Below are 14,040 nucleotides of genomic sequence, written 5' to 3'. Positions count from 1 at the left end.
GAACAAGCAGAAGCTATTTATTCAGAGCTTGCTACAGCAAGGGAGTCAGCCACCATCATCTGCATTTGCCAGAGACTCAAAGGCAGGCAGGGGAGTGGGAAGGCTTTGCCATGAGTGAAAGGAAGGCTCCAGAGGTGACTGGGAAACGAGATGGGCTAACTAGAAGTAGGCATCTTACATGATTGGTTTAGGAACATATTTGGCTTTCCTGGTCAGTTCTGAGTTGAAAGTGACAGCAAGAAATAGGGGAGCCGACAGCACCGAGCAAGCTTGACTGTTCTGGGCTGGGTGCTGCAGAGCTTGTGGGTCAGGACTGCACCGTCATCTAGGGTCTGATCTGTTCAGTCTCCATGGGATGGGTGAGGGTGAGAGCACAGGGACTATTCCTGAAACTAGAAATGGTTCAATATAAGTAGGGGTGATCCAAAATGGGATAGGGGAAGATGAGACTGGGCACCGAGCCCTCAGTGCAAATGCAAAGGCTAGTGTGGAAAGCCTGGGGGTTTTCCAAGACCAGCCCTGCAGCCTTAGCCTGGCGTGTCTCTCTTCACACTTGTTCCTTGCCACTGTCCCCATGCATCACGGCCACTGGGCACAGGGTGTTTGAATGTGGAACGTTAGACTGCTGCACGGGGTTTCCTATCCATTCCTCCCACACTGTCTTTACGTCAGTCACTCTCCTTTGCTGTTGTTCTTTCACTCAACAGCCTTTTCTTCAAATAAAGCCTTATGCAAAACCCCACTGTAAAAACAGTGACTGTTGGCGGCTCTGGGGAGAGTGGGGTGGAGGGTCCTGAATCCCACGTGCTCTCCTCTCGCCCAGTCCTCCTTGAAGAAGGACTCTGAGTCACTTTCGGAGAACCCACCAGCTCCTCTGGACCCAATGTGAACACCCAGCACTAACAGATCCTTTTTTTTTTTTTTTTTTTTTTTTTTTTTTGAGAGACAGATTCTCACTCTGTTACCCAGGCTGGAGTACAGTGGCATAATCTTGGCTCACTGAAACCTCCACCTCCCAGGTTCAAGCAATTCTCCTGCTTCAGTCTCCCAAGTAGCTGGGATTACAGGCATGTGCCCCCACACCCAGCTAATTTTTGTATTTTTAGTAGAGATGGGATTTCATTATGTTGGTCAGGCTGGTCTCAAACTCCTAACCTCAAGTTATCTACCCACTTCAACCTCCCAAAGTGCCAGGATTATAGATGTGAGCCACCGTGCCCAGCATTAACAGGTTCTTAAGAAATCTTTAGCTCTGTCCTCATCCCTCTGAGTATTTTATGCTTTACTCCAGAGATGGCCATGAGGCTGGCCGTACAGGTAGGGGTCTTGTTGAAAGAATGTGGGGAGTCTGGGTGTGCAGGGTGAGGGCTGGCCTCACTCAGAGGCTGTGGCCTTTGCGCTTCTACCCTGGCCCATCGACATTCCGCCCTACACGTGTCAACCAGAGTGGTCCTTACAAGCAAATCTCACCACGTCACTCTGGCTTCAAAGCTTGCATCGCTTCCTGTCGTGCTTAGAATGTGCTTTAAGCCCCTTCATTTGGCCTTCAGAGCTTTCCGTGAGCATGCCCTTGACTTTCTCTCTCTGACCATGACTTGTTCCATTCTTCTCCTTGTGCCCTCCAAGCTCCAGCCACTCTTGCTTCTCTCAGTTTCTTGCATGGGCCAATGTGATTCTTGCCACAGGACCTTTGCACAAGCAGCTCTTCCTGCCTGGATGCTTTTCTGACCTGTCTTTGAAAGGTTAGCACCTTCGTACCATTCAGGTCTTGCTCAGATGTCAACTTCTCACGGAGAGGCCTTCCTTGACCACTCACTTCACTTTATCACATCTCATCAATCGCTACTGTGGTTTCTTTCTTAAAAAAAAAAAAAAAAAAAAAAAAAAAAAAAGACTTTTAGAGCAGTTTTAGGTTCACAACAACATTGAGCAGAAGGTACAGAGAGTTCCCATGCACCCCATCTCCCTACATGCGTAGCCCCCTCCATTGTCAACATTTTCACCATACTGACGTGCGTTACAGTCGATGAACCTACAGTGACACATCATCATCACCCGCGGTCCACAGTTTATGTTAGGGTTCACTCTTGGAGTTCCGTGGGTTGGGATAAATATGTAATGGCAGGTATCCACCATGATGGCATCATACAGAGAAGTTTCACTGCCCTAAACACCCTCCTCTGTGCTCTGTCTATTCATCCCCCAACCCGCACCCCTGGAAATGATCTCTATAGTTTTGCCTTTTCCAGAACATCTATATGACTGTAACCACACAGTGTGCAGATGGGCTTCCTTCACTTAGTAGTGTGCATCTCCTCCATGTCTTCCCACGGCTTGGTAGCTAACTTCTTTTGGGTACTAATATTCCGCTGGATGGACTTCCATTTCTCCATCCACTGATGGGAGGAAGTCCTGGTTGTTTCTGAGCTCTGGAAATCACCAGCAAAACTGCTAAACACGCGTGTGCAGGTGGGTTGTGTTTTCTTGGTTGCACTTACTGCCACTTGATTTTTTGTTCGACATTTATTTACTGTCTTCCCCGCTGGGATGTGAGCTCCATGAGAGTAGAGGGGCTTTGTCTCTCGCCCACGCATGTGTTCTCTACAATAATGCCTGCCGCCCAGCCGGCTATGTGAATGAATGCCTGCCGACTGCAACCCAAAGTCTGAGATGGCTTCCGCTCCAGGAGACGAAGAGCTGCCAGCTGAGCCGTGTCTCGGCGCTGCCAGTCTTCTTTCCCTGTCACCTCAGACATGTTATGACCACCAGGACAGCCTGCCCAGAATGCGGCTGTGGGAATGTGAGGAGCTCCCGATGGCGACAGCTTGTGGAAGCCACGGGCATCTCGTCCATCTGCCAAGGACAGCTTGTGGAATCAAAGGGGCCCCCAATATGGCAAAAGAAACCAGAGCCCAGAAGAAAAGGGAAACCAGAAAAGCGGGCTGACTGTGGATGCATCATTGTTACAGCTACTTACTACTCACATTGGTAATGCTGTGGAGTGGACAGAATGCTTCCCCATGCCTGTGAGCTCAAACCCACTCCAGGGCAGCAGCTGACATTTTTTGAGTGTTTACTCTGTGCCCCATGCTTTGCCGAGTGCTTTACGTGGGAACTGTGTGATAAATCCTCACAGCAGCCTTCTAGGATCAACACTATTGTTATCCCCATTTTTCAGATGATAAATGCAAAGCTTCCAAGCTTCAGTGCTTGCCCAAGTCCCGCCGCCCGGCATTTTTCAGTGGGAAGTGGCCTGAAACCCAGGCGATCTAACCATGCAGCCAGTGCTTTCAAAGTAGACAAGACCCCAACCGTGCCCAGAGGTCTTCTACCAGGCGGATCCTTAGCAAACTCACCTGTGTGCCATCTCAAACATGTTGAATCTGAACTTCTCCCAAGCCTTGCAAATTTAAAGGCCTTGTGTTCGGGCAGGTCGCCCACATGTGTGGACCATCCCTGTCTAAGATAACAGGTTCTAAGGGCATTAAAAAACAATCTACGGCCTGATTTGGCCCCTGCCAAAAGTTTGAGGCCCTGGGAATCTGCATGTTTGAAGAGTGCCCAGGTGATTCTGAAAAGCATCCAGCCTTCCTCCTACGTGGGAATGTTGTCAGTAACATGCCTTACCAGTGCCACTTGGAGTTTTTATGAAACAGTACTTACCACGGCAGAACATTTCACCTTTAGGTAGCTCTAGTCTCTTTTCTTCCTGTGTGGGGGTGTGTGTGTGTTTGTGTTGGCGGGGAGGGAGAGGGGACTGGGGGGCCTCAGATATACAAGAGCTGAGTTAATCGCCTTCTCCAGTACTTAGTCTACGATCCTTCCATACAGGAGTTCTTTCTTTGTTATATTTTTGTTCTTTTCTGCACTCTTTCCCTGCCCCCTGCAATGAGCTCTCCTCTCATGTATTTTATATCCTTACAACCTGCCTCTTATTTTATTATACATAAAAGGATCCTTCAAACATACCATATTTAGAGTATGTTTAATTTGCACGAATGGTATCGTGGCACAGCTGTGGTTATGAGACAATTCTTCCTGTGTCTCAGGGAGGCAGCTGTCTCTCTGAAACGTCCTCATACTTGGTCCTAGCTTTGTCCCTGTGGAACTAAACAGAAAAAGTCGACACTCTCTCCCAGCATGTGAATCTAATCACGGTGGCCCGTCTTCTTCAGGCTCAACCTACCCCCTTTCCCTCCTAGGATATGGAAATTTCGTGGTCCTCCCCGGGATGATCTCACTAGAACCAACCACCCCCAAATCTGGAGGTTGCACTTCTCTGCACCTCAGCAGTCACCTCTGGTGTGGTTGGAAGGGCGGAAGAGGAACCTGAGAGGCAGCGTGACTGAGCCACGCAGCCAGACTGTGCAATGGCTAAGGTCTGGATTGGATTGCAGACTGGATTGCTGCAGGCTAGCAAGCCTGTCCCTTTTGCCTTTCTTCCTGGTCATCCAGACAGGGGAACTGTAAGCCTTGCTGATGTGGGGGTACCTTCAGGCAAGGCATCTCTGCCCTCACTCTGTATTGGGTTCTTTGAGCTCAGTACTAGAACTTTCATGCCCAGAAAGATGGTGGGTTCACCCCTTCCTTTGACTTGGATGGAAATTTCCTCAGAATGGATGGGAAGGGTTGCAAGTCATGTGCCTGTCTTCCATGCTGAGTGAGCCCAGCCTGGGGAGCTGAGGGCCACTATATGCTCACATCAAATAACCTGCCCTCTTCATCCTCTGCCCCAACTTTATGAGCACATAATGGAGACCAATATTACACTTTTTAAAAATCGAGATGAAACATAAACTTTTAAAGTGCACAACTCAAGGTCAGGTGCCGTGGCTCACACCTCTACTCCCAGAACTTTGGGAGGCCAAGGCGAGTGGATCACCTGAGGTAAGGAGTTCAAGACCAGCCTGGGCAACATGGTGAAACTCCATTTCTACTAAAAATATAAAAATTAGCCTTGATGGTGGCACATGCCTGTAATCCCAGCTACTCGGGAGGCCGAGGCACAAGAATCACTTGAACCCAGGAGGCAGAGGCTGCGGTGAGCCGGGATCATGCCACTGCACTCCAGCCTGGGCAACAAAGTGAGACTCTGTCTCAAAAATAAATATAAACAGTGCACAATTCAGTAGCATTTGGTCCATTCACAATGTGTGCAACCACAACTCTATCTAGTTCTAAACATTTGCATCTCAGAAAGAAACCTCATGCCCATTAACCAGTTACCCTCCTTCTCCCTTCCCCTCTGCCTCTGGTCACCAGAGGCAATCCGCATTTTGTCTCTCTGTATGTATCTATTCTATAGATAAGACCCAGACATGTCTTATCTGTGGGATCATTCCATGTGGTCCTTTGTGCATGGTTCTTTCACCAAGCGTGTTTTCAGGATTCGTCCACATTGGAGCATGTCAGTATTTAATTCCTTCCTATGGCTGAGTCATATTCTACGGCATGTACATTCTGGAATTTATCGGTTCATCCCTTAGAGGACATCTGGGCTGTGTCCACCCTCTGGCTGCTGTGCGTGATGCTGCTGTGAACACTCGTGTACATGTACGTGTTCGATGCCTGTTTTTAATCCTTTTGCGCATATACCTTAAGAGTAGAATTGCAGAGTCATATGGTAATTTTATGTCTAACTTTTTGAGAAACTGCCAAACTATACGTTTCTTCTTTAAATAGCAGCCTTACTCTGGTACTTTTCCTGTACATCAAAAGACAGAGAAAATGGGTGGAAAATCCCTGGACTTAAGAGTCAAGACACCAGGTTCTTTTTCTAGCTTTGCCACTAACCAGCTAGGTAAACTCCAACCAGTCACTTCCTTTCCCTGGGCTTTTGTTCCTTCATCTGAAAAGAAACGAGGTTGTATGAAACTGATGTTATTTAAATTCTCTTTCTCTTGTAGGATTTTTTTTTTTTTTTTTGGAAAAAACTGGGTTCCAGAGAGGAAACAGGGAGATAATTGCTGCACAGCTAAATGTGATTATCTTGAGATTCTTTTTCTACTCTGTTATTAAATAGTGAATTTTAAATGTCCAGTACAATTGGGCTTTTTTTTTTTCTTGCCAATGTGTAGCTGTTTAATGAATAGCTTCTGGCTTCCTAGTTCTACCAAGATTCCCAAAATAAAATACGCTTCCCTTTCCCATCACTTCCTACTGCTTGACAGCGCCTAAACCAAGCATGGTGGTCATGGAGCCCGGACAGGAGCCATCCCCACTGTTCCTGCTGCACCTTCCCCTAGTGCAGCTTCCCTCAGCACGAAGGGTTCAGCTGCCTAATCTGAGTCTGGTCCTTGAAGATGTATAAGCCAAGGAGAGATATTAGTGGATTCTGTCTGTGATAGTGTAAGGACCATCTTGGAGAGTTGGGAAGATGAACCAAAGACCTCCTGTGATGCCTTCTAGTCAGAGGGTTCCTCCTTGGGAAATTTTCTGCTCACTTAACGCTCTTCCAGTTTATTGGTTTCCTCTCCAGAAAGCAGCGTCTGTGTAGGGATGGATTTTTTTTCTTTCACTAATTAGTGGCCTTCTCAGTATGCCACCCAGGTCCATAGCATGTGCTCTCCTGCGCCGCCTGGTGGTTTTCTGGGGAAACGTGAGGTTTTAAAAAACATGATGGTCCACAAGGCTTCTTATTTCATCCATTGAATCATTCGTTCATTTTTTCATCCATCCATATATCTATCCATCTCACAGTTTCGAGGATCTGCTATGTTTTAGGTACTATGATCGATTCTAAGAATAGAACAGTAAACAAGACAGGGTACCTTCCCTTATAAGGAAGCTTTCATTTCCATACGGGAGACAGACAAGTGGCTTTTGGAATGAACACAAAGTGAAATGTGCCATAATGGGGGAAGTGAAGTGTGTGCAGGAGCACAGATGAAGGACACATATGTCATGCCTGGCAAATACTAACGAGAGAGGGCAGACACAGAGTGTTCTAGACAGTTTAATGGTGCAAAAGTCAGTAAGGAAGACCAAGCATGATGGACCAAGGGAGCTGGTAGATGAGCAGTCTTGGATGAAACATGGGATGCAAGGGAGGGAGGCGCAGTGATCCAGCAGAGGGGGTGCATTATGCAGGGCCTCTGAGCCATGTCAAGGATGCTGCTTTAACTCCCAAGCAGCAGTGAGCTATTGAGAGTTACACTCGGGGAGTAGCATATTTTTGTTTGCACTTTGGAATTAACAGCTTTGGTTGTAAGTGGAGAGTAAGTCAGAGGGGCATATCACACTGTATCCCATAAATGTGTACAATTATTATGTGTCAATCAAAAATAAGAAAAAAACCATAGTGGGGGAAAATGGAAGTGGAGAGATCCCTTAGGAAGCTGTTGCAGTAACACTGGCATGAAATATTGGTGATCAAAACCAAGGTGGTGGTGGTGGAAAGGGAGGCAAGCGGATGGAGTCCAGAAATATACACAAAGTTGAGGGTTGGTGCTTGGCCCTGCTTCTAGGAAGGAAACTGCAAAAATGTGAATAAGAATCCTTTCGTTTGCCCCACATCCTGGCACAGGGGAAGTCCCTTCCCCTACTACAATAATCAGTGACCTACTTTTTGCTCCAGGTCTCCAGAAGGATGCCCTTGTCTCCCAGGATCTCTCACCCTCCCAGAAAGCAATCGCTGAAGTCCAGTTATATCTTCTGCACCCGCAGTCAGGGTGGATGGGAGATGGTACGTGTGCACAGTTGAGAGTGGGCTTCAATTTGCTGCCAGATAAAATAGACGCAGAAGAATGATGTGTCCATCTGATAAGCAGCTATGAATCTGGAAAACTGGAGGAAATCTGGAGAAGCCACCTCCCGTCTTCCTCTTTGACTTGGCACCACAGTAGAATAGCAATCTTGACCAATTTGTTAAAAGCGTGTATTTCAGAACCTCAGACAATCTTAAAGCACTATATTTGAGTCTCAGCTGTAGGCCGTTCTTGCTCTTCTCTTTCTAGAGGAGGAGAAGAAGGTTTGTCTCTAAGGATCCATTCTAGGTTCCTTGAACAGCCATTGTTAACACCATCCCTGTAAACCCTGGAATGATTTCTTGTGCTTGATGATCAGCACTGAACCCTCCTAAATGTTTACTCTATGAACCACCCGAAGCCCACTTCTTCCTGGTCATTGTCTTACCACTACCATTATCTATAAAAGGACAATATCAGGGACCACTGTACCTTAGCTGCACAAAATATTTGCAGAATCATTCATTGTAAAAAAAAAAAAAGTCCTTTGTGCAACCAAGTCTTCACCTGTCAAACCCATGATCCCCAGTCCTGTCAATGTCACCCTGCCCCCCTCCACCCTGGGCTCAAAGGACATCAGTGTGATCTCATCTCTGCGCTCCTACCCCAAATATGCTCAGCCCCAGGCCCACTCAGCACATGTGGTTCGGAGAGGCTGTGGGATTGGTGCCCCAGTTGCTGAGCCTGCAGGCAGTAGGCCACTGTTTGTTTTCATGATTGTTCTTTGCAGAGATGCTCTTCCTTCTCTAACAGTGGTTTTCAGCTGGGAGCTTTGCCCTCCAGGATACAGTTGGCAGTGTCTGGAGACATTTCTGATTGATAGTGGGAGAGGCGGGTGGGCTGTACTGGCTTTTAGTGGGTAGGGGTCAGGGATGCTGCTGAACATCTTACAATACCCAGGACAGTTCCCCACGCCAAGGATTGTCCAGTCCCACATATTGATAGTGTTATGGTTAAGAAACCCTGCTTTATCTAGAACCTTCGTCTGTGACTAAGGGGCCCTTGAGTCCTCCAAGGCCCTGTAGGATTGCCAGAGCAAACTACCGGATCATGAAAATCTCATTTGCTCTCGCATTTCTTTCCACAGCTGAGCTCTGTCCGGGAGGTCCAGTTAAAGCGGCTCGAGGTGACGAGACCCCGAGGGCTGGGGAACAGGGAGAGGGGCCGGGTGCCAAGGATGGCCAGGCAGCCAGCGCCGCCCTGGGTCCACACAGCCTTCCTCCTCTGCCTCCTCAGTCTTGGCGGAGCCATCGAAATTCCTATGGATCGTGAGTCCTGCCCCATCCTCTTCTCTTTTTCTCCTGATTTTGGGCAGAGGGGTGGGAGGGAAGGGAAGGTCAGAGGGAAGTTTAGAGCATTCAAAGAAGGTTGAGGAGAGGGGAAGCAGTGGATTCTGAGATTCAAAGCTGGGTTTCTCTCCAAAGAATTGGCACAGGCTCGGGTTTGGAAATGTGAGACTGTGTGTTGCAGAGCCAGTTTCTCAGGGCTGTGGCTGAGCTCATGCTTGGAGCATCTGGAGCCAGCTGAGTGGGACCAGAGGTGGCAGACTTTGGGATTCTGAGTGCCCCTTGGGGTTCTTCCCTCCGCTCACCTCTCCGGGTCTTCTGTGGTCTTGATTTGCCCATAAAAGCAGTTTCCAGGGTCAAGTGTGGTCGACCCGTTCTACTTGCATTTCTAATGTCGGATATATTCAAATCCACACCCTTTAGGCCTTCTTGGCTGGAGTAATCAGGAGGACACAGGCCTGGGAGAGGCTGGGAGCAGAATTATCTTTGCAAAAAGCACAGCTAAATGAGACATGAAAATAGAGCCTCGTTATCATGCCGCACGGGAGAACAGGCATGAATTCCTTTGCCTTGTTTTCAACTTTCCCACAGTCAAGATACAAAGTAAAATCGCTGCCATTCTGTTTCTCATGGAGGAGGCATTGTTTGATCATCAGAATTATAAAGTAAAGGGCTTAAAACGCAAATCTAACAACCATGTCTCCACCAACCATATCTGATGCTGTGTTCATCAATGGCCCATGTATTGGCAGAGAAACTCCTCTGCCCTGCCAGTAGGTGTGTGCCACTTTTACCACAGCGCTGACACTTCTGGCAGAACATCTTCACATCCCCAGGCTAAGATGTGAGCGTGCCACCTCTGACCCCTATTCCTTGCGTCAAGGACCAGAGGGGACCCACATGACACCAACATTGGCTTGGGCTCTCTCCAGTTAATAGATGTCCAGGGAGGGGGCGGGAGAGTAATACAAATGCCAAGAAGTCCACCCTGAGCTCTCCAAAGCCAGACCCCTTGTCCTGAAGTTAGCATAGTTTGGAGAAGAGGTGAAGGTATCTCAGCCTTCCTGGTACCCTATTTTCACCAATAATAGCTGCCCCAGAGGAAGGGACGCTTCAGATGATAGAACACCAGTAGTAACTATAAGACCCAGAGGTTAGATGGGCAGAGCCCCTGTTGCCCTCCCAATGTCCCCAGGTGTGTGGATTGCATGTAAGTGTGCGTGTGTATGCATGCCCACACACGTGTGCGTGGGCACAGGGAGGGAGGAGAGGAGAGTCATGAAAGGGCCTGTTCCCGTGGTGACTGTCTGCGCGGCTGGCTCGAGGAGAGTTTCTCATTAACAGTCCCAGGCAGACAGTCTAATAAGGAGCCTGGCAAGGCCAAGTCCCTGGAGGGAGGGGGTGCAGAGGAAACTGGGTTATCAGGGAAGTGGTGAAGGCTCATGTCTCTTCTGCCGCTTCTCCTTACTCACCTGCTGCTTTGATCCCTGCGGCCAGTGGGTGAGGGGTCCCTGTAAGGTGAGCCTATAAATAGATGGCTTTGGTGTCTATCTCAAGAATCTGGAATTCTAAAGCTCTACAGGAAACGGAGACACAGCACACTCCAAGCAGTCAGGCTCTGCAAAGTCCTATCCGTAGGGTAGAGCTGAGAGTGCCCTGACCTCTCTGCCATCTCCTCATTCCAGCGTCTCTGGGATGACCTCCACCCCACGTGTTCACGGAAACTCAAGCCTTTGCTAGCTTAGAGTTGCACAGCAAATGGATGGTGGAGTCTGAAAAGAACCTAAGGCTAGGCTCTTGACCTCCAGATCTGGGGCCTGATACGTGCTACCCCTCCCTGCCTCCTTTGAGTCCTTCTCCTCGGAACCCACTGGAATCGTTGGTGTCACGTGCCAGGGAGAGAGCTAAGTGCTGCACGCACCTCACCGCACATGGTTCTGGCAACTCACCCTCAACGCGGGTGTTATCCTTCGCCTGCGGGTTAGAAGACTGGAAAGGAAGAGCCGCGGTCGGACCGCAGCGCCGCTCTGATGAAGAGGGAAGTCCTTTTGCAGTGCCATTCCAGTTGCCCGGCTGTGTCAGGGTGGGAGACCCAGGCTACCTGGAACATGTCCCACCCATATGGCACCTCCCAGGTTGCTGCAGGTATGATGGCCCTGACAATGTGTCCAAAAAGAGTCCGCAGAAACTGAACGCACTTTCCCAGGTGGCTGCTGAAGGTGACGGGATGAGGGAGCAGGTACTCTGTGGCCAAGGCCGTCTCCCAGGCCTCCTGACAGCCATTGTGGCTAAGCACGTACTGCTGGGCTGGAAGGCGGTGGTCACGCACTGCGAGGGCATCGATGTTTCGGGCAGTTTCTATAGAAACAAGTTAAAGTGTCTGGCCTTCCTCCACAAGTGGATGAACATCACCCCTTGCTGAGGACCCCACCATTCCTGGGCCTCCAGCCACCTTGTTTGGCAGACCCTACGGGGCATGCTGCCCCACGAGACCAACTGAGGCCAGGCCGCCCTGGACTGCCTCGTGGTGTCTGACGGAATCCCACTGCCCCGACCGAAAAAGCGGATGGTGGTCCCTGCTGCCCTCGAGGCTGAGCATCTGATGCCCGTGAGAACGTTCACCTGCCTGGGGCGCCTGTCTCATGAGATTGGCTGGAAGTACCGGGCAGTGACAGCCACCGTGGAGGAAAAGAGGAGGGAGAAGACCAAAATGCACCACCAGAAGAAACAGCAGCTCACGAGGCCACGGCAACGGACCGAAAAGAACATGGAGAAGAAAATCACAAGTCCACAGACGTCCTCCAGACCCGTGGGTTTCTCGTCTGAGCCCAGTAAAGACTGTTTACTCCTCAAAAACAAACAAACAGAACAAAAACGCTGAATGCAAGACCGCAGGCAAGCCCTTCAGAGAGGCCCCGGCTGCCCTGGGAAGAGGCCGTCCTCAGCGGGCCTCCCCACCTCGCTGGCCCAGCACAGCAGCCCTCCCACGTGTGCTGAGCTGAGCCCACCCTCCGTCCAGCCCTGGGCTGAGGGAAAATCGGGCGTTCTTAATGTTCTCACCCTGCCAGGTGTTCCTTCTACTCACTTGCCCCTTCGGGGGACATGATCTGTGTCTCCAGGGCAGGGGCACTGCTTCCATTCTGGAGAGGCTGGGTGCCGCAGGCCTCCTGGAGCAGAGCCCGGGGCCGCTGCACAATCCCTCATTGAAGGCCCAGCCTCCAGCTCTCACTGCTGTGCCAGCGGAGTCACGCACCCCTCCCACCGATCCCCTCCCTCCCTATCCAGCCTCAAGAACAGTCTGACCTTTGAAAAAAGCCAAGGGTCGCCTCATCAACCGGAGTGAATTTGCCAAAAAGTGAGTTGGCTGGCCCTTCTGGCCCTGGCCCTGCATCAGGGGACGGCATTTTCCTTAGGAGTGACAGAAACAATTCTTCTCCACCTTCATCATAAATCATGCTGCAGGCACATGCACACTCTCACATACATGCACATTCACACAGACTCTCACACGCTCACACCTGCTCAGTCATGTACACTCACCCACTCACACCCTCATATACCCACACGTGCTCACACTCATGTACTCACACACTCACATACTCACATGTGCTCACACTCGTACTCACACACACCCTCACATACCCACACGTGCTCACACTCGTACACACATACCCCACACGTGCTCACACTTATATACTCACACCCTCACCCACACGTGCTGACACTCGTACTCACACCCTCACATACCCACATATGCTCACACATATACTCACACACCCACACGTGCTTACACTCGTACTCATACACACATTCACGTACCCACGCATGCTCACACTCATGTACTCATATGTTCACACCCACACGTGCTCACACGTACTCACACCCTCACATACCCACACGTGCTCACACTCATGTACTCACACACACATTCACATACCCACACGTGCTCACACTCATGTACTCTCACACACGTGCTCACACTCGTACCCACACATACACCCACACGTGCTCACACTCATGTACTCACACCCTCACATACCCACATGTGCTCACACTCATGTACTCACACACACACGTGCTCACACTCATGTACTCACACACATACACCCACACGTGCTCACACACACACGCACACTCCCACTTGTGCACTCACTCCCACTCACACACACCCTAATCACACGCACTCACATGCTCCATCTCCTGAGGGATGGGTGCCAGAGGTCGTCCACATCAGAGCCAGGGAAAGAAAAGAGGCGCATGAGCAAGGAAACCTCGCGGAGCGGGCAGGCCTCTGCCTCACTCCCCGCAGAGCTGGGCTGGAAGACCTGTGGAATTCCCTTTCCACCACTCCATAGAAGGTGAATGGTGTGACACTGGCTAGGCGCTTGGTCACCCTCATCCCTAGACAGGTGGTCCCCACTGTCTTCTCCCTGTGGCAGCTTGTCTCCTGGGTGGGTTCTGTCCCTGTAAGAAATTCCTTAGTAGCACAGTGGTGGCTGTAGATGCCATCCCTTTAGTCAAGTGGATTCTCCAGAGGCCCCTGGCCTGATGGTATGGGGACTGGGGACAGCATCCAGCCAGCTCTTGCTGCCCTGAGAGTCTCCACCACCCATGGTCTCCCCTCTCACTCACCCTTCTCCGGAATGTCAAGGGGAGCAGAGTCCGGAGGCCCCAGCTGGCTCACTCACCTCTCTGGCCAAGGATTGATTTGTTTAAAAAAAAAAAAAAAAAAAAGAGCTCTGGACCGAGCATTGGGAGAGCTGGTTCACATTCTAGCTCTGCAGCAAGCTTCCTGTGTGATCTTAGCCAAGAGACCCCTTCGTTGGATCCGGAGATTCCCCGACAATGTCCAGGGCTCTTTCCATTGAGTCAACCTTTGATTCTGTAAAAGAGAGGCTTGAAGTCCATGCGGGCAAAGGAGGTCCCTTGTCAGCCTTGCTACCCAGGGTGACCCCCCCAAAAATGTACCGAATGAAGAAGCCAAGGGCCTGGGCTAAGGGTCCAGGGGA

At 50.1% G+C, this 14,040-nt stretch overlaps 1 protein-coding gene across 37 annotated transcripts in view; it reads left to right on the top strand.

Moving 5' to 3' along the window:
- NFASC (neurofascin) overlaps positions 1–14,040 on the top strand; it is a 204,946-nt gene that overhangs the window by 115,908 nt on the left and 74,998 nt on the right. For 27 of the 37 annotated variants that reach the window (XM_010348952.3, XM_074384962.1, XM_074384961.1 and 24 more), the window contains 2 exons: positions 7,577–7,684; positions 8,833–9,013. In XM_010348952.3, coding sequence (XP_010347254.3) covers positions 7,577–7,684; positions 8,833–9,013 — 289 coding nt within the window. The remainder of the gene's footprint in view (positions 1–7,576; positions 7,685–8,832; positions 9,014–14,040) is intronic. The other 10 variants (XM_039465816.2, XM_039465815.2, XM_039465799.2 and 7 more) reach the window with 1 other exon arrangement.

Source organism: Saimiri boliviensis, chromosome 14 (assembly GCF_048565385.1).
Source record: "Saimiri boliviensis isolate mSaiBol1 chromosome 14, mSaiBol1.pri, whole genome shotgun sequence".
NCBI classification, from domain to species: domain Eukaryota; kingdom Metazoa; phylum Chordata; class Mammalia; order Primates; family Cebidae; genus Saimiri; species Saimiri boliviensis.
The sequence above is the reverse complement of the archived record's forward strand: the minus strand, read 5'-3'. Positions and strand labels throughout refer to the sequence as shown.